At 35.8% G+C, this 23,674-nt stretch overlaps 1 protein-coding gene across 4 annotated transcripts in view; it reads left to right on the top strand.

Moving 5' to 3' along the window:
- zbtb44 (zinc finger and BTB domain containing 44) overlaps positions 1-23,200 on the top strand; it is a 90,971-nt gene extending 67,771 nt beyond the window's left edge. For 3 of the 4 annotated variants that reach the window (XM_051931880.1, XM_051931879.1, XM_028810293.2), the window contains 3 exons: positions 2,822-2,973; positions 10,883-11,183; positions 22,734-23,200. In XM_051931880.1, the coding sequence (XP_051787840.1) occupies positions 2,822-2,973; positions 10,883-11,183; positions 22,734-23,022 (742 nt within the window). In that variant the 3' untranslated portion in view covers positions 23,023-23,200. The remainder of the gene's footprint in view (positions 1-2,821; positions 2,974-10,882; positions 11,184-22,733) is intronic. The other variant, XM_028810295.2, reaches the window with a different exon arrangement.
- The last annotated feature ends 474 nt before the right edge of the window (positions 23,201-23,674 follow it).

The following is a 23,674-nucleotide window of genomic DNA, read 5'->3' as shown; positions in this document are numbered from 1 at the left end:
TTCTGGTGCCTGAACCAATTCCACACTCATCTAAAAACAACACCCTGAACTCCGACTTCTTTTTATTTGATGCCCAACCTCTCATATGGCACCTTATTAAATGCTTTCTGAAAGTCAAGATTAATAATATTGTATGCTCCACTTTGATCATATTCTTTTGTTGCTCTCTCATAGAATTCCACCATGTTAGTAAAACATGACCTCCCTCTTCTGAACCCATGCTGACAGTTCAGAAAAACTTCTGTACTTACCATGTGCTGCTCAATTTTATCCTTAATAATTCTTTCCATTAATTTTCCTGTTATGCATGTTAAGCTTATTGGCCTATAGTTGCTTAGAAGTGCCAGGTCACCCTTTTTATATTCCGGGATAATATTTGCCATTTTCCAGTCCTTCAGAATCTCAACAGTGGACAGTGACTACCTAAAAATATGTGTCAGGGGTTTATATATGTACTTGCTAGCCTCCTTAAGAACTTGAGGGTAAATATTATCTAGTTCTGGTGATTTGTTTGATTTTAGCCCATTTAATCTGAACAGTACTTTTCCCTCTACAATTTCCAAATCCTTCAGTACCTCCTTTAGCCTACCTCATATCCTTCTTAGCGGTTGCCTTCATGTTATCATACACTCTTCACTTTGGAGTTATTAGTCTTATATGCCTTATACAGCTGATTTTTTCTTTTGCAGCTTCTTTTTTTAACTTTATTAACCCACTGCAGAGTTTTTTATACATACTGTACTGTATTAAAAAAACGGTCACTGATTACTTGTTAAAAACTCCTGCTCTTGTTCTCCACCATTTCCAAGGTTATCCCAGTTAATATTGGGATAATTAAAGTCCCCCATGGCTATAATATCCCCCCTGTAAACTTGCCTTTTTAATAGTAATTTCAACACACATCTTTTTAATAATGTCTACATTGGGTGGTCTATAGCACACTCCTAAAATAAAGACCTTTTTCCCTAATGCTTTCCAGGCAAACCCACATGTCCTCACTAAGATGGGGTTCATTGTCCAACTGAAGAGAACTTGCATTTAAATTGTTTGACATAAACCGCAACCCCACCCCGTTTTCTGTTCTGTCTATCCTTCCTAAAAAATGTGTATCCCTCTATGTTATACTCATTCTCATCTTTGTTATTTATCCATGTTTCCATTATTGCTATAACATCATAATTATTCTCTGCTACATACAGCTCCAACTCAGTTGCCTTATTTTTGATACTTCTTGCATTAAGGCAAGCCATTTTTAATGTGTTACACTTTTTACATTTAAATGTTGGGTTAAAATTTGCTTTACAACACATTTTTATTTCTATACTGTTGTTTGTTCTTCCATGTATAGTTCTAAACCTGGCCTGTCCTAAACTCCCTGCACCATCCCCATTCCCTAGTTTAAATACTCCTCAACTAGCTTACTCATATGCCTCCCCAATGCATTGGTGCCCCTCCAGTTCAGATGACCCGTCATGGCAGAACAATCCCCATCTGTTTTAAAAGTAGTCCCAATGCCCCATAAACCTGTACCTTTCTACCCTGCACCAAGATTTGAGCCACACATTAAGCCTTCTAATCTCCTCAGTCTTACCTGGACTGGTGCGTGGCACATGCAGAACTTCAGAGAAGACTACCTTGTTAGTTCTGCTCCTCAGCCTGGCATCTACCTCTTTGAATTTGGATCACAGAACTGACAGACTACCCTTATGTATGTTATTTCTTCCAACATGGACAATGACAACTGGATCCACCCCTGCTCTGGCCAAGAGCCTATCCACCCTTCCAGGGAGATCCCCAACCTTTGTGCCCAGAAGGCAACACACTGTGCAAGTGTCTGGAGCAAACCTGTGCTTCAATCCCCTAATGATTGAGTCCCCAACTATCACTACCTCTCTCTTTCTGGGAACTGGTTTTGAGGTGGCCTGTTGGGGCTCTTCACCTCTGCCTACCACCTCAGAATCATCAGAGACACCGTCCAGCCTCACAAGGGCCTGAAAACGGTTTGACACTTCTAAATCTGGGGTTGATGTCCTCGGACAATGTGCACCCTTTACCTTATACCTTGTAAGCATGAACCTTCTATCTCTATCTGTCTGGTCTAGAATCTTCTCCTGTGCCACCTTAGGGGTGCACTCTATCTCTCTTACGGACACAGGTCCAGGTCTGCCAATTCTGTACTACAACACAGGCCAGCCAACTCCTCCTCCAGTTCAGCGACCCTGAGGTGAAGGAGCTGGATCAGCTGGCATCTCCTGCAGATGTAGCCCTCACAAAAGACTGGCTCCGTCAAACTATCATCTAAAAAAGACAGCATCCAATAGGATTTGCATTGCACTGGCCTCATTATTAAAATTTGAATTAGGATTACTAAAATTACATTTAATTTTTCTTTTTTTTTTCTTTTTAATCAAAATTACATGATTTAACTTAAACGGTCATATTAAAAAATTTAAGCCAAAGAACATTAATTATAGAACTGCTACAGCTATTTTATACCTTCTGTCCTCTTAAGCAACTGTAATATTCTTCCTCTCAACTGCCAACTGTTTACCCTTCTGTGAGGATAACTTTTCTGTTTGTTTTTCCCTCATTCCTTACTTCAAAGCTCTTCACTCACACTGTTTGTATCCCCCCCATTATTAATGAACTCTTATGCTGTCGCCCACTTAACTGTTCTACCTCCAAGCAACTAAGAAGTGTTCAATCTAAAATAAAAAAATACATAAATAAATTAAACATGCTTATTGAATATCTGCTGCTAAATAACCATTGATGTACTGTATATATGCCTTATCTGAATGTTTTTTTTTTAATTTTACAGGTTAGAAAATGTTCAATATCCTTATCATCTGTATATAAGCCCATCAACAAGACCCAGCACAAATGGACCTGACAGACCATTTCAATGTCCTACTTGTGGAGTCAGGTTTACTCGTATTCAGAACTTGAAACAACATATGCTAATACACTCAGGTATGTGTATTCAAATTTTAAAGATATTCATGTGATGTAAAGTAATTTTGGTTAATTGTTCAAAAAAAGTTTTTTTTAAATTTAACATGGATTTCATAGATTCTTTATTTTGAGATTTTAATGTGTATATCTCTGCTTTATAGTTTTTCTCAGGTTTAGTAAGTGTTTGTTTAAAGTTAACTCCTGAGAAACACTTCAGATCTACACAGAGGACTCCATTATGCTTTTAAAAAGCATTGGTGACACCAGGACATTTTTATGTGTGCCAAAACAAAAGGATGGATGTTTGTGGTGTGGGTTATTTCAAGTTTTGCGTTTATAATTAAGTTAGAATGATATGTAATATTTTGTTTATATTTTTAAAATTTTGATAATGAGATCGGGAAAAAACAACATAATGTCACATTACTTTTTGCCCTAGTCAATTTCCTTCAAAAACCCTTTTATGTATCTCCTTTCGTTAAAATGAATATTTGACTACATCATCACAAGGAGTTTATGCTCATCTAAAAAAGAATTGCATGTAAAACAATAACCAATCCTGGATGCAACACTAGTCCACTATAGGTCACTCTCATATTTTCACCCTTTTTCGCTTAAACCAAGGCAATTTAAGATTACTACGTATGCTAACTAACATGTTTTTACAGCATGGGAGAAAACCAGAGTATCAGAAGTAACCTCACTTCACATAAACTTAATCAAAACATAACAAAATGAAGCCCAGGTTCTAGGAGCTGTGAGAGGTCCTTGAGGTATTTACACTTTAATGTGTAGGGCATTATATTAAATTAGGACTTTCCCAAACAATTTTCTCATAAAGTATCCTGTTTGCAAATTAGGTTTCAAGCTCATTATCCAAGTAATTTACTTTTCAATTCTCCACCCATCCATCTTCCAAACTGCTGAATAATAACGATGTGATGAAGTTGTTAAGCTCTCCAACATTTACCTTAAAATTACTTGAACATAAACCTTTGTTTAGTTACAAATTATGCACTTCTTGTACAAACAACAAAGTTAGCATTAGTTCTATTTGTCGTTACCAATGTCATTTCATTTTAACTTTTACAGTAATCCCTCGCTACTTCGCGGTTCACTTTTCGCGGATTCACGACTTCGCGGGTTTTTAAATACAAGTGATTGCCCGCCTATTGCGGAAGTTATGTTCCAGACCCATCAGCAACAGGAGAAAATCCACAATATAGAAAGACCATATAAATAAACATTTTTATAGTTTAAGTCTTAAAATACCCATCCCACATGCTTTAAACACATGTAAACTTATAAAACACACTTTGTTAACACATATGATATGTGGATGTCGGGCTAAGGATTATAAAACTTTTTAACTTCACGCAAGACAAGACGGTGAGACAGGAAAATAGGTGCTGTACAGGCTTTTAAATTATTGACACGCAGAGCGACAAGCAGCACAAAGCCAGCACAAAGTCCACTTCTCCTTAGCGTTCATTCAGCTCCCCAACCCCTTGACAATGCGAAGTGGCAGGAGCGTACTGCGCCTCCGGGGAGGGGGGTTTGAGCGAACGTGCGTTCAGCCCTCACACACCCCCACTCCTCCTCCTCCTTCCCAACGCGCAGAGCGACAAGCAGGCATTTTGACAGAAGCAGCACAAAGTCCATTTCTGCTCAGCGTGAGTTCAGCTGCCCCCCTTCACAAAGCGAGAGCAGACACATCGAAGTCTGATTGCTGTGTGCAGTGTGCAGTGTTGGTCTGCGGTGTTTAAGAATGTAGAAAGTGTTTAAGAGCATAGGAAGTGTTTATAAGAGTTTGGGAAAGGTTAACAAGAGAGTGAGAAAGGTTTATAAGAGTGTGGGAAGGGTTTATAAAGCCTTAAAATATGTATAAATAATAAAATAAATATAGGTCGCTACTTCGCGGATTTTCACCTATCGCGGGGGGCTCTGGAACGTAATCCCCGCGATAGGTGAGGGATGACTGTATACCTACCGTAATACTTTATAATAAAGCATAAAGCATTTTAATAATACAGTTATTTAAGGATATTGAGGGAGAGAAAGCCAATACGTACTTGAACCATTACACAATTTTCATTAATTTCTGTAATGAATATTTTAAGGCCCTATTAGTAGTAAATCTGTCATTTCATTTTCTGTTAAGAAGCTGAGTTCAGTGGTGATCAGCAGTATTTCCTGTGTTTCAAATTGAATATAAGAGATGAATTAGTTGTTAAAACATTGGTCAACTGAGATTCACTATGTAGGCATTTTTTAAAATGTGATCTTTGAAGAGAGCATAATTCAGCTCCTTAACATTAGAAATGGTATACAGCATAAATTATTATGCTATGTTAAAAACATACCAATGCTCAATCTGAATTTTATTTATTTAGAACAAGTGAACTTGTTCTGAACTTTTTAGTTAATAGGGCAGCTTAACTGATAACAACGTTTGCAGTGAGATAAATGAAACACTTTTTGTATTGTTGTTTAGCATATACAGTATTTCAGAAAGGTTGAGAAACTGAGCCAGTATCCATCATCTCACAACCCACATTTGGCTTGTTATATTTTTGGATAGTTAATTTTGTAAGCTTTACATTTTTTGCCACTTACATGTTTGTTATAAAATTATGAACAAATTATAAATGTGTAAATTGAGAGCTTTTTTTTCCAAATCCTAACCCACCTCCATTCATCATGCCAGTTTACGTATGATTTTCTTTCCCACAGTTTAAGTGGCATGTTAAATAGGAATTTTAAGTACTTCAGTTTCCAGGGGTTCTTTCTTTTTCATTGTTTTATTTTGTTCAAGTAGATTAAGTTAACTTGAACTCCTAATTCCACAAGATTCATGGAACATCTTGATTGAGCTCAGATGTCATGAAATTATTCTTATTTCATCATTATAATGTTAGTGAGCAAATGTCATTCAAACCAAAAATTATTAAGACAACCTATAGCTGTCTTGCTTGTAGGAAGTACAGTGGAACCTCGGTTCACGACCATAATTCGTTCCAAAACTCTGGTCGTAAACCGATTTGGTCATGAACCGAAGCAATTTCCCCCATAGGATTGTATGTAAATACAATTAATCTGTTCCAGACCATACGAACTGTATGTAAATATATATATTTTTTAAGTTTTTAAGCACAAATATAGTTAATTAAACCATAGAATGCACAGCATAATAGTAAACTAAATGTAAAAACACTGAATAACACTGAGAAAATCTGGAACAACAGAGAAAACTAACACTGCAATAGTTCACGCTATAGCGCTACCAACCACTGGCTAAAAACACTTTTTTTTAATGAGTTTTAAGCACAAGGAAAAAAATAAACATTTGAAAAAATCCGGAATTTAATAAACCACCAAGAAAAGTAACATTGCAACAATGCACACTACGAACCGATCGCTGTAAACAGAAGTGAAAACAAATTCAAGCCCAATGCATTCTTTAACTGCCTTCCAACCTTATGCGTCCAGCTGTCTCTCTCGCGCTGCCTGTGTGTGTGCGTCTGTCTCTCTCTCGAGCTGCCTGTGTGTGTGCGCATCTCTCTTTCTCTCTCTCGCGCTGCCTGTGTGTGTGCGCGTCTCTCTCTCTTGCGTTGCCTGTGTGTGTGCGTCTGTCTCTCTCTCGTGCTGTGTGTGTGCGTCTGTCTCTCTCTCACGCTGCCTCTGTGTATGTGTGTGTGTGTGTGTGTGTGTGTGTGTGTGTGTGTGTGTGTGTGTCGCGCTCTCTCGCTCTCTCTCTCTTGCTAACTGCACAGGAAATGCACAGGGAGAGACTGAACATGTACAAACCGAAAGGGAAACTGGCTTGTTCGTATACCGAGTGTGTGGTCGTGAACCGAGGCAAAAGTTTGGCGAACGTTTTGGTTGTAAACCGATTTGTACATGTACCGAGACGTTCGTGAACCGAGGTTCCACTGTACGCTTACATGTTATAAAATCTTTAACTTTTTTTAATCTAATGTGTAAATTTACAGGCTGTTCACTAAAGCAAACAAAACATGTATTAACCACAGCATGACTTCTTTCTTTATTTATTAATTTTTAAGACTGTGATAAAGTGGGTTATAAGTCTGCATAAACAGGTTTTGACTTGTTAATAGCAAAAGCCTAATATTCTAAATCACCCTGGCTATTTTGATTAGTGCTAGACAAAATTAAATTATTCTATGACCCTCTGTTTCACTACAAAAAAAACTTGAATAAAGAATAGTTTATTCTAAATTGAAAACTCTCCTTTAGTTTTTCCAACCTATAACTAAAACAATGACAGCTGTTTCCTCTGGAGGTGTATTTTGTAGCACCATTTAATGCATTTATGTTGATATTTTGGGTTAAATTCAGTGGCCTCTTAGAAAATAGCAGCTGTGAGTGGAGATGTAATCCAAAGGTCTTGTATCTTATGAGGGATACATTAAAAAAATCTCATTGATGTAGAATATGTGAATTTTTTACTTGGTGATCTCATTTCTCCAAGACCACCTATATTTCCAGCTCCTTATTTATTTATATTTTTTTTACTTAATTTAACACTAAATAATAAAGTTAAAGTTACAATGAGGAGTGACAGAGGGAGAGAATGAGTGAGACACCATTTGATGCAGAGAGATGGAGATGGATGTTTCTTTCTATATCATATATTTCCCTGAAATATCCAATGTGCAAATCCACCAGTTCTGTGAGTACAGTTGCTGAATGCTCTACCTATCAACTGCATGATCAACAATCGTCAAACCAACAAATATCTGAACAGGGTTTACCCAATACGGTGTCATGAGTAACAGAGGTTTTACTGGCACCTTTGACTGCCAGCCATACATTAAATCTGAGAGTTAGTCTAGATTAACAAACACAGATTTGAAACCACCAGTGTCATTTTAAAAGTTTTCTATCCACCATGCCATTTTCAGATCAATTTCCAAAAGTATGTTATCCACACTGAAATGCCAAAAAAATAAATCGTGCCTACTATGCAACATTAAGCTTGGTTTATCAGTTAACTGCAGTTTTTGTTTGCAGAGCAAACCTGAAGTAAATACAAAATTCCAAAAGAACAAGGAAAAAAACAAAGTGGGCTTCTTTTCTGGACAAAGAAATACAACTGCTTTTTAAGGTTGAAATGAGAATAAGGTTGCTAGATCTTTTCAAAATCCAGACTGGAAGTCCTACCAAATAAATATGGCAGAATAGTCAGGTGTTTCAAGGTATAAAATCCCTCGGCTAATGCAAAGAAGTTGTGAAATGACTATCCCCACAGTAAAGACAAGATTGGAAAGGGAATTATCAGAACAAACTCAAGTTGGTGCCTCATCATGTAACAATTATACTTCAGCATTTTCAAAATGTTCAATTTTCCCCATCCACACTGCTGTGCCAAACTGGCATTTTCAAATGTACAGTCATATGGAAAAGTTTGGGAACCCCTCTCAGCCTGCATAATAATTTACTCTATTTTCAACAAAAAAGATAACAGTGGTATGTCTTTCATTTCCTAGGAACATCTGAGTACTGGGGTGTTTTCCGAACAAAGATTTTTAGTGAAGCAGTATGTAGTTGTATGAAATTAAATCAAATGTGAAAAACTGTCTGTGCAAAAATTTGGGTACCTTTGTAATTTTGTTGATTTGAATGCATGTAACTGCTCAATACTGATTACTTGCAACACCAAATTGCTTGGATTAGCTCGTTAAGCCTTGAACTTCATAGACAGGTGTGTCCAATCATGAGAAAAGGTATTTAAGGTGGTCAATTGCAAGTTGTGCTTCCCTTTGACTCTCCTCCGAAGAGTGACAGCATGTGACCCTCAAAGCAACTCTCAAAAGATGTGAAAACAAAGATTGTTGAGTATCATGGTTTAGGGGAAGGCTACAAAAAGCTATCTCAGAGGTTTAAACTGTCAGTTTCAACTGTAAGGAATGTAATCAGGAAATGGAAGACCACAGGCACAGTTGCTATTAAACCCAGGTCTGGCAGGCCAAGAAAAATACAGGAGCAGCATATGCGCAGGATTGCGAGAATGGTTACAGACAACCCACATATCTCAGATGGTGTATCAGTACATCGTTCCACAATTGCAATTTGCACAAAGAACATCTGTATGGCAGGGTGATGAGAAAGAAGCCCTTTCTGCACAGAGTCGCTTGTTGTATGCAAATGCTCATTTAGACAAGCCAGATTCATTTTGGAACAAAGTTCTTTGGGCTGATGAGACAAAAATTGAGTTATTTGGTTATAACAAAAAGGGCTTTGCATGGCAGAAGAAGGACACCACATTCCAAGAAAAACACCTGCTACCTATTATTATTATTATTACCTACTGTCAAATTTGGTGGAGGTTCCATCATTCTGTGGGGCTGTGGGGCTGTGTGGCTAGTTCAGGGACTGGGGCCCTTGTTAAAGTCGAGGGTCGGATGAATTCAACCTAATATCAGCAAATTCTTCAGGATAATGTTCAAGCATCAGTCACAAAGTTAAAGTTACACAGGGGTTGGATATTCCAACAGGACAATGACCCAAAACACAGTTGGAAATCAACAAAGGCATTCATGCAGAGGGAGAAATACAATCTTCTGGAATGGCCGTCACAGTCCCCTGACTTGAATATCATCGAAAATCTATGGGATGATTTGAAGCAGGTTGTCCATGCTCGGCAACCATCAAATTTAACTGAACTAGAGAGATTTTGCATGGAAGAATGGTCACAAATACCTCCATCCAGAACCCAGACACTTACCAAAGGCGATAGGAGGCGTCTAGAGGCTGTTATATTTGCAAAAAGAGACTCAACTAAGTATTGATGTAATATCTCTGTTGGGGTGCCCAATTTTATGCACCTAATTTTGTTATGATGCATATTGCATATTATCTGTTTATCCAATAAACTTAATGTCACTGCTGAAATACTACTGTTTCCATAAGGCATGTCATATATTAAAAGGAAGTTGCTACTTTGAAAGCTCAGCCAATTATAAACAAAAATCCAAAGAATTAAGAGGGGTTCCCAAACTTTTTCATATGACTGTATACACTTTGAAGAGCAATTGTGGATGGAAGGCCAAAAACATATGTTTCATTTTAAAATGTATGCATGTTAGTGTGGACTAAGTATAAATAGGACACACCTTCATAACAAGAAACACTCATGACATTCACATACTGTATACTAATAACTTAGAGCCTTCAATTAATCTAACATACATGTTTTAGAGATCTGGCAGAAACTTAGAAGAACCGTACACTCTGCAGCTTTTCATTAATGTTCACTGCCTTCTTCACATTCACTCACAGCATTGAAACAAGTTAAGACTAGGTAAAAATTTTACACCAGCATAAAATTTGGTTAATAACAAGATTTTTAAAAATTCAATTTTCAGAAGTTGCATGAAGTTTACTGATGCATGATTCTCAGTTATATAAAACCTGTAGTTTATTGTTTATTAAAATAAAGAAGTAATTAGTAGTAGTAATATTTGTAGTAATAGTGTGACGTACATTCATGACTTCATTCTTTTATTATTTACAGAGATAATCCCAGAAACACAACTGACAAGAGAATGAAAAAATAACCAGTTCTTAACTTGTAATGAAGCAGATTATTAACTAGAAAGTGTTATGATTTTTTTTTTCAACACATTTAATTGCTCCAAGCATATTATCTGAAGTTACATTTCTAATGCTACCTGAAGGCCAAGATGTTTTGTTGTTTATATTCAGAAGCAAAAGTAAAGTTTAAAGTTAAATTCTGTGGTTAATATTTGTATTTATTAAACTGTTTTTTGCATTTAACAATGTATTTAATCCATGTGGCTAGAGTTAGTCTTGGTTTTATGTATTTTAGCTGTTTGTAGTTCTGGAGTAAATCTTTTTTGTCTGTGCCATGGTTAGTAAATTTTCCTTCCTTTTTGTTCTATAGGCATTAAACCCTTCCAGTGTGATCGCTGTGGGAAAAAGTTCACTCGGGCGTATTCCTTAAAGATGCATCGTCTGAAGCACGAAGGTAAACGCTGTTTCCGGTGCCAGATATGTAGCGCCACTTTCACTTCCTTCGGTGAATATAAGCACCACATGCGAGTGTCCAGGCACATTATCCGCAAGCCGCGGATTTATGAGTGCAAAACATGTGGCGCCATGTTCACCAACTCTGGAAATTTAATCGTACATCTGAGGAGTCTGAACCATGAAGCGTCAGAGCTAGCAAACTACTTCCAGAGCAGGTGAGGCGTACAGCAAAATCCCCCACAGCAATCAACCCCATATTGCACTTGTTTGTAAGGGGAGCATCCCCATCTGTAAGAAGTATTTTTTTTCAGTATGCAGCATGCCACTTGAAAAATTAGGCTGATTTTTTTAAAAATATTATTAAGTTCCTTTGTTACCATGTTCTAAAGCCAAGTTTGGTTTTACTTTTTGTTATTCATTTACTTAGTTCCTGACAGAATGAACAAATTGAAGTATAATGCTACTTTCATAAATATTTGTTTGACTAGGTCGTGCACGTGTTTGAGACAGATTTTAACAAAAAAGTCCTGTTTACTATCAAGTTATTTCTGACTTGGATTTAAGAGGTAAACTTGATGATAATTACCTGGTTCCTTTTACATGGTTATCAAACAGACCCTAGTTAGCAAAGGGCAATCTTTTTGACTACCAAATATTTTAATAACCCTGAAAATTCTATTACCTGAAAATATAAAGTTTCATTTTAGCATATAAATCAAACACAATTATTAATGCGTTGTCATAACATAACCTCAGAACATTTCAATGGCAGGTCACAAAAATAAAAATATGAGAGTATTTCCTTTTTGGAGATTTAAGCATCAAGTTATTTGTTTATTCATTCATTCATTTTTATAGAATTTTTATGTTTTTACTTGGATGATATTACTGTCAGTGGCAAAACTTCATCATAACTGTATATTAATCTCCTGTATACATGTAGTCCCATGCACATGTTTGCACTGGATTTGGTAGACAGGATCATATACACTGACAGAGACAGATGACCATCTTTGAGACATTATTAACGATTCCTTACATATCACCTTGTTAAACTTGAAAATACAAAAATATTTTGAGTAGTTTCAGGATAATTAAACTGAAATAACCGATTGCAGTTGCCAAACTATAGAGTCCTTTACCATTGATACTCTGATCCTTCTTTTATAAGAAGGATATTATTTTGCAAAGCAAAATATTTGCTGTCAGTTAGAAAAACTCTATACTTGGCCATTAGACTTTACAATTATTTTGCAGGTTATATTACAAATAATTATACTCTGGATTAAATTATATATTCAAATTCTGAATTTTGGTAACTTTGAAAGGTAGTAAACAAAAAATATTTTCTAAAAATGTAACAATAAAGCAGGGACCTTAAAATAGAAAGGCTGGCAAAATTTCTATACTAAATTATTTTTTATGTCCATTGAAATAAGTCAGAAACACATGGCAGTTATTAAAATAACACAGTATTGATTATGAAATAATATGACACATTTTTTGATTAGGGGTTTGCATAGGTTGAAAACACAAATTTGCTAGAGATTTCCACACAAGGAGGACTGTAAAGTCTAGGTGCCATTTTGCTAGTTGCTGCTGAATAGAAATATACATTAATTTTATCCCATTCAATTTAAAATTTAAACCCCAAAAAATGTTTAACCCACAAAAACTACCAATTCAGAAAAAGGCTTATTTAAATATTATGTTGATTGTATCACAAAAAATGTGCTGCCATTCATGCAAACATTGTTGTTTTTCTCCTCCATTTTGCAAGAGGGTTTTTTTGAATACCATAACACTACTACAAATTCTGAATGTTATCAGCCAGCAGTGGCCTAACTTCATCTAAAATTGTATGATGACAGGTTAGAAAATTTTACATCCTGGAATCACCAAGCCTCCAAATTAAATCATATATCAGTGCTAGCAAACTAATTGGAAGAGTTAAAATCAATCCTGTTACTGATAACAATATTGGGTTTTGCAGTAGGTATTTTGGTCAGATTAAGTCTTCAGCTGCTCACATCCTCAGGAATACATTTCATATCAGAAGGAAGATGCATACAGAAAAAAAACTCCCCAAGATTGAAGTATAGCAGTGAATTATTTAAAAAAAATGTTATTATAACAAATTCAAGTTGAATCTCATTATGAAGAGTTTTTGGAATTGACTCTTACTGGCTGAGGAACAAACACGATCGCTGCCTTGAATGGCTGCACCAGATTAAACTGTAGTGCCAACATTCTTAACACAATTCTGTCAAGTGCCTTTATGCCAGCAGTGATGGGAACAGACCTGATGTTGCACAGCTTCTGGCTAATGTAAAACATGGATAGTCGGGTGTTTTAAACATACTGGACAACAAGGCTTATGAGTTCACACAAACACTCTGTGAAGACAAGATGGAGCTCTGATTTTTGATATATTGGATTCAGTGTTGCAGCAATTTGACGATTGGCTTCATCAACAAAAAGATACTCAAAACTGTGGTTACTTTTCTGAAACCATTCAAAGATGTGATGATTTAGAACCAGATATTACGACGTCTGAAAGAACGTGTCAACAGAACTATTCAGCACTAATTCCTATCTACAGTACATGCTCTACAAAACAGCAACATTTCTTAGCTGAAAGCTTCTATTTCTATATTGTTTATTTAAGAGGATTACAAAGGTGCAGGAACAAGAAGAGATTTGCAATAATTTGTAATAATTGTGTTTTAATGCAATTGCATTAAATCAAAGAGTGCACTGTAATTCACTGAATAGCTGTTAGTAACGCCTTTGTTCCTCTCAGAGCTAGCAACCAGAGAAGGCGATGCCAGTACATTGACAGTGCTTTGCTTAGTTACAGTATGCTTGTATTGATAAAAAATTCTTATAAATCTCCCAATACTATTTGAAAGTAGGGAGTGTTTGTTAACAGTATATGCTGACTAAAAAAGCATTTGTTTTAAGTAAAGCTTATATGTGCGACTTGTACGTAGATAGCACCTATAACTTCCATGTCTGTTACACATTTTTGTGGAATGAATAATAATTATTAACATAGATCATACATTATTTTAATATAGAATAGTAAGAGTAAGACTCGTTGCTTACACTGATCTTTTTTGTTTCTTTCTATAAAAAGATATGCAGACTTGTACTCAGAAATTATTATTCCCATTGGAAGATCTGTATTAAATACTGATGAAGCAGAATCATTGCAAAAAGAGTTGAAAAGGACAGCTGGGCCAACTTCAGCCTCCTCCTTGTACATGATCATGTTGAATAGGCTTATCAATCATATGTGACTTTTTTCCTTAATAGAAGCAGGGTGTTTCTATGGGTAGGAGCGGGACAAAACTGTTAGGTTGCAGGTGGGAGCAGGACAAATGAGGTCAAGTGTATGCAGGGTGTGGGATGGAGTAAAGTGAAGCAGGCAGGCATGGATTTAAAAATGTCAGTCCTACACAGACCTCTAATGTAAGACAAAATTCATGGGTATACATTTAATCCTGCATGTTCAGAGGGGTAAATTTAATCTTCTTAGTTTAGGATCACAGGGAGACAGTGATTATCACAGCAGCACTGAATGATGTAAAGCAAAAAGCAAACAAGGTATACCAGTTCATTGTAGGACACAATCGCACACTGAAGCAGAAATCATTGTCCTGTGTGCAGTCCACTGATGCCGAGCATACACTGCACAATTTTAAGCCTGATTTACAGTCACTTACTGATTTTCTGAGTGTGCTTGAATTTTGGCTTCATCAGCCATTGTTTCATGAGTGGTATGAGTGAAGTTTGCACAGTGCCAGATTGCATCTTACAATTGTTCTTTTTTATGAGCAGAAAAATTTCTGTTGGCTATCTTGTAGTGTTAGCAGTTTCATAACCCGATTTTCTGATGTTGCTGTAAAATGTCATTGTGCATAAATCACAATATTGCTTTTTCTTTATTGCCATTGTCGTGCTCATTTTCACATTTTTGATTCCAAAAATCTAAATATCATATAGTAATACACATACAACTAAATGGCCAATGACAAAAGCATCTTACGAAACCTTTATTAGGAGAACCCGAAACAAAACACACACATCAGTAAATTACATAGACTTTGTACCTGTAATTCTATTGTAAAATAGACAGACTTTATACCTCAGCCACCCACATCTGTGTGTTCAGTTGTGTCTTTTTCTTTTCTTTGCACTTTTATAACACAATACAGCAAGAGTCAAGAACACAGCTTTTTATTTGTTGACATTTTGAGAAGCCTGTGGCCATCATGTTTTTTTGAATGTTTAAAACTGTCAGTTGGGGCCATATACACATATACAGTAGTCTGAGCACTCACATTGTGGCATGTCAGTTGCACTGAATGTGTTCATATAATTTGAGTACATATACTACTGGCAACTCTGTCTCACAATGTGAGTAATAGAATTCACACAGTGTATGCCCTGCATAACAGAAACCTAAAAATACTATATCAGGTCTAGTTTTAATTCAGCTATTTTGAAACAGTGTGATCTGGTGCCACAGCAGCTAGTGTTTATATTGCGAATCTTTGGGGACTCCTGGTTGAGAATGGAAGAAGAGGATGAATGTTATTTATTTCAGCACACATACATTTCTAAAAAAATAAGGACCACCAGCAGGGGCAATGGCAGAGCATGAACAACTGGCATAAATAAATGAGCAAAGGGAGGAGGCCAGAGAAAGGGCTGAAAGTGGCGTCATGAGAATGTGGAATGGAACAGAGATGCAGTTTCACTTTTAGCTACAGTACATCTTTTGTGTGAAAATGTGCTATAGAAATAAATGTTATTAAATTAATAATTCATCCAAAAATTATATTTTTGTAATATGTTACCGCATGTACAGTTGTGCTTGAAAGTTTGTGAACCCTTTAGAATTTTCTATATTTCTGTATAAATATGACCTAAAACATCATCACATTTTCACTCAAGTAGATAAAGAGAAACCAGTTAAACAAATGAGACAAAAATATTATACTTGGTCATTTATTTATTAAGGAAAATGATCGAATATTATATATTTGTGAGTGGCAAAAATATGTGAACCTTTGCTTTCAGTATCTGGTGTGAGCCCCCTTTGCAGCAATAACTGCAACTAAATGTTTCCAGTAACTGTTGATCAGTCATGCACACCAGCTTGGAGGAATTTTAACCCATTCCTCCATACAGAACAGCTTCAACACTAGGATGTTGGTGGGTTTCCTCACATTAACTGCTCACCTCAGGTCATTCCACTACGTTTCAATTGGATTAAGGTCAGGACTTTGACTTGGCCATTCCAAAACATTAACTTTATTCTTCTTTAACCATTCTTTGGTAGAACGACTTGTGTGCTTAGGGTCGTTGTCTTGCTGCATGGCCCACCTTCTCTTGAGATTCACTTCATGGACAGATGTCCTGACATTTTCCTTTAGAATTCTCTGATATAATTCAGAATTCATTGTTCCATCAATGAAGGCAAGCCGTCCTGGCGCAGATGCAGCGAAACAGGCTCAAACCATGATACTACCACCACCATGTTTCACAGATGGGATAAGGTTCTTATGCTGGAGTGCAGTGTTTTCCTTTCTCCAAACATAACACTTTTCATTTAAACCAAAAAGTTCTATTTTGGTCTCATACGTCCACAAAACATTCTTCCAATAGCATCAACAACTCTTTTTCTGAGGTCCTCAGAAATCTCCTTTGTTTGTGCCATGATACACTTCCACAAACATGTGTTGTGAAGAGCAGACTTTGATAGATCCCTGTTCTTTAAATAACACAGGGGGCCCACTCACACCTAATTGTCATCCCACTGATTGAAAACACCTGACTCAAATTTCACCTTCATACTAACTTCTAATCTTAGAGGTTCACATACTTTTGCCACTCACAAATATGTAATATTCGATCATTTTCCTCAATAAATAAATGATCAAGTATAATATTTTTGTCTCATTTGTTTAACTGGTTTCTCTTTATCTACTTTTAGGACTTGAGTGAAAATCTGATGATGTTTTAGGTCATATTTATGCAGAAATATAGAAAATTCTAAAGGGCTCACAAACTTTCAAGCACAACTGTACTTGGTAGTGATGGCTGAGAAAAATTTTTAATCTCATGTTTTAATGCACCGCAAGAGAAAACAGTTGCAGTGTGCTGTCAGTTTGGGATGATCTTGCGCTGATTTGTTGTTAGTACTTATTTACAATAATAACGCATTTTTGAATTTATCGCTGCTACATTGTGCCCTAGAGCTGCAGATTTTGCTGCAACAAAGAAAACACAGTTACAGTGTGTTTTGTTTCTTAGACTCAGAGAAGGGGACAAATGTAGACAACCTTGTGAGCAGGTTTAACAGACAGAGTTACCAAATGTATTCCGCATGCATCAGACACACTGCTACAGACATGAAAAAGCACTAATATACCTTCAAAAAAATTTGGAAACCATATTTTGTTTTTATTTGGTCTGAAGTATAATATGATACTAAATCAAATATATTTACCTTTAGAAAAATATGGATCAACATACATTAGCAGTTATTCTTGAGCTGTGCCTGAAGTGGAAACTGATACGTATTGTCAGCCTATTGGTCCTCCTCCTAATGTATTGCAAATTTTAGCACTTAGGTCCCCCTCGGTGTTTTAATCATTGTGATATACATACATAGACTGGACAGCTTGGGCGTGTCCTTAAAGTTCAGAGTAGAAGATGCCGTTACACGGCAGTGAAAAATGGAACAAGGCTGATATACTGTACAGGTGAGTAATAGCCCACTTCAAGCCCTGCTCTTCAGTGATAAAACTTGGGAGTCAATGTTCCTAATTAAGAAATCACTGAGCCACATTGTTTGGAAAGTTGCTGCCAGCATTTTCCATGCTGTGCTATTTGTGAGTATTATGAATTTATCTTTGCGGGGTTCCCCTAGCACTTCAGTCTTTTACAATATGTATTATATAGAGCTTGTCCTCTACTGTGAAGTCTGTGCTGCGATCAGATATTTTGTTATGAATGCTGTTGAGCCTTTGGTAAGGTATATTATGTGCTTTGCTGAGTGTTGGATTAATTTGGTTATAGGAAAAACTTTGTGCTTAGTAAATGACAACTCCTCTGTTATCTACATAATTGGGAAATAAGTTACAGTGAGAGAAATATGCTTTAGATATGATTACATGACATGTACAGTACCTCTCATCATCATTACTTTCTGCTCGAAATACTGTAAATAACATTTATAAAAAAAAAAATATTTTTCAGCTCTGGCATGTGCATAAGCTGAAAACAATGTTTGGGGTCTATTTTGATTCCAGAAATTATCGTCTTATCCTCGTATATGTACAGTATTTTGGATTTTTATTGCTACCTAAAAGCTTAGAAATTATTGAAACCCAATCCTCTCATTCCAGGTTATTCATTACTTCATTAAACTCTGCATCAAAAGTAATTTTTCTAATACAAGGTCTGACAAAGATTTCTTCTTTCAATTTAGCGTCAGACAAACCCAGAGACTTTTTGCACAAAAACATCTTTTGATATAGCTTTGATAAACTTCTTTATTAAACCAAACTTAATATGAAGAGGTGGTAGCAGCATCTAGATCTAGATCCATCTTGGTGGGTCTGATGATGTTTTTGGCACCAAGCTGTGGCTTTTTTTTTATAGCTAGCCATTCCCTCTTCACCCAATGTAAGTTGTTGTCTCTGCAGTACCACATAGTAATTTTGTATGCCTTGACTGCTGATGATGTAAGATACACAGAACGTTCAGGTCCCTACATTTGAACCAACAGTTCTTATTGTACTTTAGTTTTGCTTTAAACATTTATTTTAATATTAGGAAATTTTAAATTCAGACAAATTATAATGAAAATATTGACATTTACTTAATGATTGTTTAAAAACAATAAAACTAATTGACAAGATGTTATGTTTGGTTTTCATTTTTGAATTCGCCACCCAAAAATATATAAAAATGACATGAAGTGCTCAAAACAATGTTTTGGTGTAAGCCTATGGTATTTATTTTTCTTTTTTTATATTTTAGTTTTTATATTTAATTTTATATTTTAGTTTATTTATTTCTTTTTCCAAACATTAGACTGTGGATCTAATAGCCTGCTATTTCTGCAACACCACTGCATGTGAAAATGACTCCCAACTATCCATTTTTTGAGCCTTTCTTTGCTCAATGTCTGTTTTAAGACAGGAAGTCAGTTCGTCACAATGACTAATTGGTTTTCAGTGGGGGGTTTTTCTGCATAACATTGAGAAGGTACTAATTTCTACATTAATTATCAAAATAAAAAAAAACCTTTTGGAGTGACAATTAACATGAAAAGCACTATATTAAAATGTTTTTAGGTCCTAAATAAGTTTACAGCATGTTTTTTTGGATAAAGTTGTCAGTTTAGACGTTTAATATTTAAGTGCATATTTCCAAGTATATATTTATTGTAAAAAGTGGTCATCAGCATGCAAAATGAAAAGGAAACAAAAGTTTTGAGTCACATTAATGAACAGTGCTATGTGTCTCTAGTCCTCTTTTGGTGAACTGAGGGTAGAATTACTGGGTAGTGAAATGAAGTGATCTCAAGATCTTGCACTGGAGGAGATATTTTGGGATGAAAGTGGGTATATCGATGGAGCAGGACTGCATGAGGCAAAACATTTTAGGGTGCATAATGGACAGAACTATTTGCATGGTGTGGGGGCCTGGACCACCCTAACGGATGTAAAATGTTACTAGAAGTCTGAACAACATCTCAAGTAAATATTAACAAATATGGTAAATCAATCCTGCTCTAAACAACTCTCTTTCACCCATCCTTCCATATTACTTTAATTACTGATTAGTGTACTGTCTCAAATTAAGCTTGAGAGAGGTTATTTCATGTTGTATAGTATATTTTGTATATAGCATTTTCCTCTTTTAACTGCTTGAGCTCCGCTCTTATCAGCAGGCAGCTCCTCAGTATTCACTACAAACAGTGTGGTGATCTGAGGAAATCTCAATCACATGTTACATGCACCCACAACAAAATATTTAGTAAATAAAAGTCTCTTTGATGGAATAAATAAAAAACTAAAAAGCTCCAACTTTCAAAACAGTCATCACAGTTCCTGAACAAACCCTAATCTTATGCTTGCAATTCAATTTGTAATTTGTTTAACCTCGGTAGCGTTACATTTTTTCTCGATAAAAAATGTAAAAAGCATTGCATTTTTTGGCCTGAAAAATTACGTATTAAAACTGTTCCTACTGTAAAAAATGCAAAAAACTTAAAGTACAAAGTCAGAAGTGTAGAAAGTATAATAATAATAAAAATAATGCTAATACTGTATATACTGTCGAAATGTGTTGTTTATGTGGTATATCTTGAAACATGATCAAATACACAATCCAGCGTCACAGTCGGGACAATAGTAACATGATTCCTTGCAAATTTTCTTTTCCGTACTGCTTGTGAACAGTACGCTGCACATATGTGATTGACATGAGCATCACTTTTGGATTCATCAGCATCACTTTCGATTTCACTGTCCGTTTTAGTTTCACTGCCTGAAGACAGGTTCACTTCATCATCACTGGGCTGCTGCAAAACATTTCTGACGAGACGCCGTTATGAGACTAGGAGAAAATGTGTCTGCACCATTGCCTGGGTAGCACTTGGGCCTATCGCTTACTCAAGACATGCCCATATCGTTTCCCAAGTAACACAACAGTTACTGCTGTTGGCACTTTTACAGACCAAGTAATCCTTGTGTGTAAAGCTTACACGAGCGGTATCTAAACAGTTGCCTGGGTAACACTTGGGACTAACACTTTTAGCACTATTTTTACAACCCGAGTGATGCTTGGGTCTAAGACAGAGGTGGGCAAAGTCATTCCTGGAGGGCCGCAGTGGCTGCAGGTTTTTGCTCCAACCCAATTGCTTAATAAGAAGCACTTATTGCTCTAGAAACACGTCCGCTTCATTTTAGTTATCTCCCTCATTAAGATTATGAACCCTTATTGCTTATTTAAGTCTTAAACAGCTGCATTCTCGGTTTTTAATTGCTCCTTATCAGCAATAAGATGCAAATGATAAAAGAAACCAGCAGTTATCCATTTTGATTGTTACCCTTTACGCCTGTGTGTATTTATCCTGCACTATTTGGTTTAATTAAATACTTGGAAGGAAAGAGAAGAGAAAAAAGTGAAGGATTGAGAATTACCCATCCATTTTACACTTCAAAGTATTTGGATGATATCCTTAGAATGGAAAAAAAAATCTAGGATATGAGAATGAATTGACATAGCAGAGTTAAAGCACTGACAAGCCATGAAATGTAATTACTGGCAAGGATTGTTTTCTAATTAAGCAACTGGGTTGGAACAAAAACCCGCGGCCACTGCAGCCCTCCAGGTCTGACTTTGCCCAACCCTGGTCTAAGTCTAAGGAGGTTAAAAAATAACAATGTGGTTATTTTGCTGAAAATGCAATAAATAGACAAAGTAACAAAAAAACTTTATATTACATTTAATGTATGAAATTCAGCTTGGGATTTAATGTAAATATGGAGTAGTAGGAATTTGACCCCCCCAAGAATTACTTCTGCTACCCACTCCATGCATAAATGTCAAACTCTGCTGTTTACCAGTTTGAAATAATGCTCTATTAATATGACCTGGAGAAGTTATCAAAAAAGAGAGTTCAACTGCAGACATTTATAGGATACATCTTCTGTCCTTAATTTCCATGGGGCCGTGTATAAGAACACAAGATTTGACATTTTTAAAAGGATAGCTTAATTAACCTAATATTTTGTCCTAATATTTATTATGTAGAGCTAAAAAAGCCCAACAGGAATAACTCATTTTTGTAAGCAAATTGTTGTAAACATATTGTACATTGGAATTGCTCACTTCAAAATAAGTGAGAGATCAGTACTTTAGGGTAGATAAAATCCATTGCACTCCAAATTTTAAACATTAAACAGAAATAAGCAAAAAAATGCAATGCAGTAATTTAAGTTTAACAGAAGACTGAAACTAAACCCAAACAGGTAGGTTCACTATGACAATCCTCTAGATAAATTCATACCATCTCATTTTTTACCGTTGTTCATGTAAAAACCAGCCACATGTATAACAATGGGTCCAGATTCTCAGGATTGTAAAGGTTCTAGAGACATTGATGGTTACAAATTGGTTATTGTATTTAGCTCATTTTTCTGGAAGAAACATCTCATGGTTCAATAAATATAATACATTAATTTAAAATTTCTTGAATTTAAGAAGAGAGGCTAAGTAATGTCTCTGGAGTCATTCTGAAAAAGTTAATTACATGTAACAGTAGTGTAATGTAAACCCATGCATTGTTACCATTAACCAAAACATTTTACATATTATTTCTGCTGCAATTCGTTATTCAAAGTGGCACACACAATTCCAAATATGTCTTAATGTCTTCCAACAGTCAAATGATATAATAAAAATGGCAAAACGTTATACATTTTTATAACTGTCATGTTTACCATCTTTATGGACTGATTTCTGTTGGACTGGACATAGGAATGTACAGTTAAAGACCTTTTCTTAACCTTTCATCAAAGAAGATTTATAAATGCAACTTTTTTTTCCTGAGCCCTTCAAAAAAAATCATGTATGAGCTTCAATATGTATGTAAAGAAATGTACACTATACAGGCTTTCTATTTATGTATGTAGTGAATAGCAATATTTTGTAATTGTTATGTTTTTGTGTTTTAGTGATTTCCTAGTTCCTGACTATCTGAACCAAGTTCAAGAGGAGGCACTGGGGCAGTATGAATTAGGTGACCACAATTTTGAAGGCGGCTCCTCTGTCCAAATGCCAGTAATATCCCAAGTTTCATCCACTCAGAACTGTGAAAGCACTTTTCCCCTGGCAGCTCTGGGTGGACTGGCAGATAAAGAGGAGGAGGTCCCTGAGGAGCCAAAGACAAACTCTAGCAGCTCACCTGATGAAACAGAGGAGGATGCCCAAAAAAAAGAGCTGACTTCTATTACAATTGAATAGTTCCTTCCCTTCAATTGGAAAGTGCCTGAATTTATTCACTGACTTCGATCATAGTGGCATAATGCTGAAAGCTACAAGAGTGAACATAAGTTGTTTGCATTTTTAGGGGGAAAAACACTTGAGCCTTTATCACTATTGCAAGCAGAACTATTAAATCACTTTTTTTCGTTTTAAAAGGGTTTCTAGTTTCTGTGTAATATTTCATGTGCTGTTTGATATACAAGACATTTTAGATGTTGCTTTCTTTTATTACCCTTAATTTGATTAGTGAGAATAGACATTTCCATGTGTATGTTTGAGAGAAAGCAGGGTTCTCTTAATTTAATGAACCACAAATTTTTATTAATGTTGTGTTGCAGTTTTTTTTTCCTTTTCAGAGTCATTTTAACATTTCAAATATCTGTAGCAAATAGAACAAAAATGAGTGTGATGTTGAGACAACAATGTAATGTTATTGTGCCAGAGGATGGGTGTTTTTGTAGCAGACATTCTTTACATGCAGAGGCTCTGATTTTTGGATTTGCTTCTGAAAATGAAAATAATTCCCTTAAATCCATAATTTAAATTATATAATCTAACATAGAAAGTCAGAATGTCATCAGCAAAAAATATGCACTTTATCATTTAACCCAAGTAATTAGTTTGTACAAGA

Source organism: Erpetoichthys calabaricus, chromosome 9 (genome assembly GCF_900747795.2).
Source record: "Erpetoichthys calabaricus chromosome 9, fErpCal1.3, whole genome shotgun sequence".
NCBI lineage: Eukaryota > Metazoa > Chordata > Cladistia > Polypteriformes > Polypteridae > Erpetoichthys > Erpetoichthys calabaricus.
Note: the sequence above shows the minus strand (reverse complement) of the source record. Positions and strands in the feature narration are given on the sequence as shown.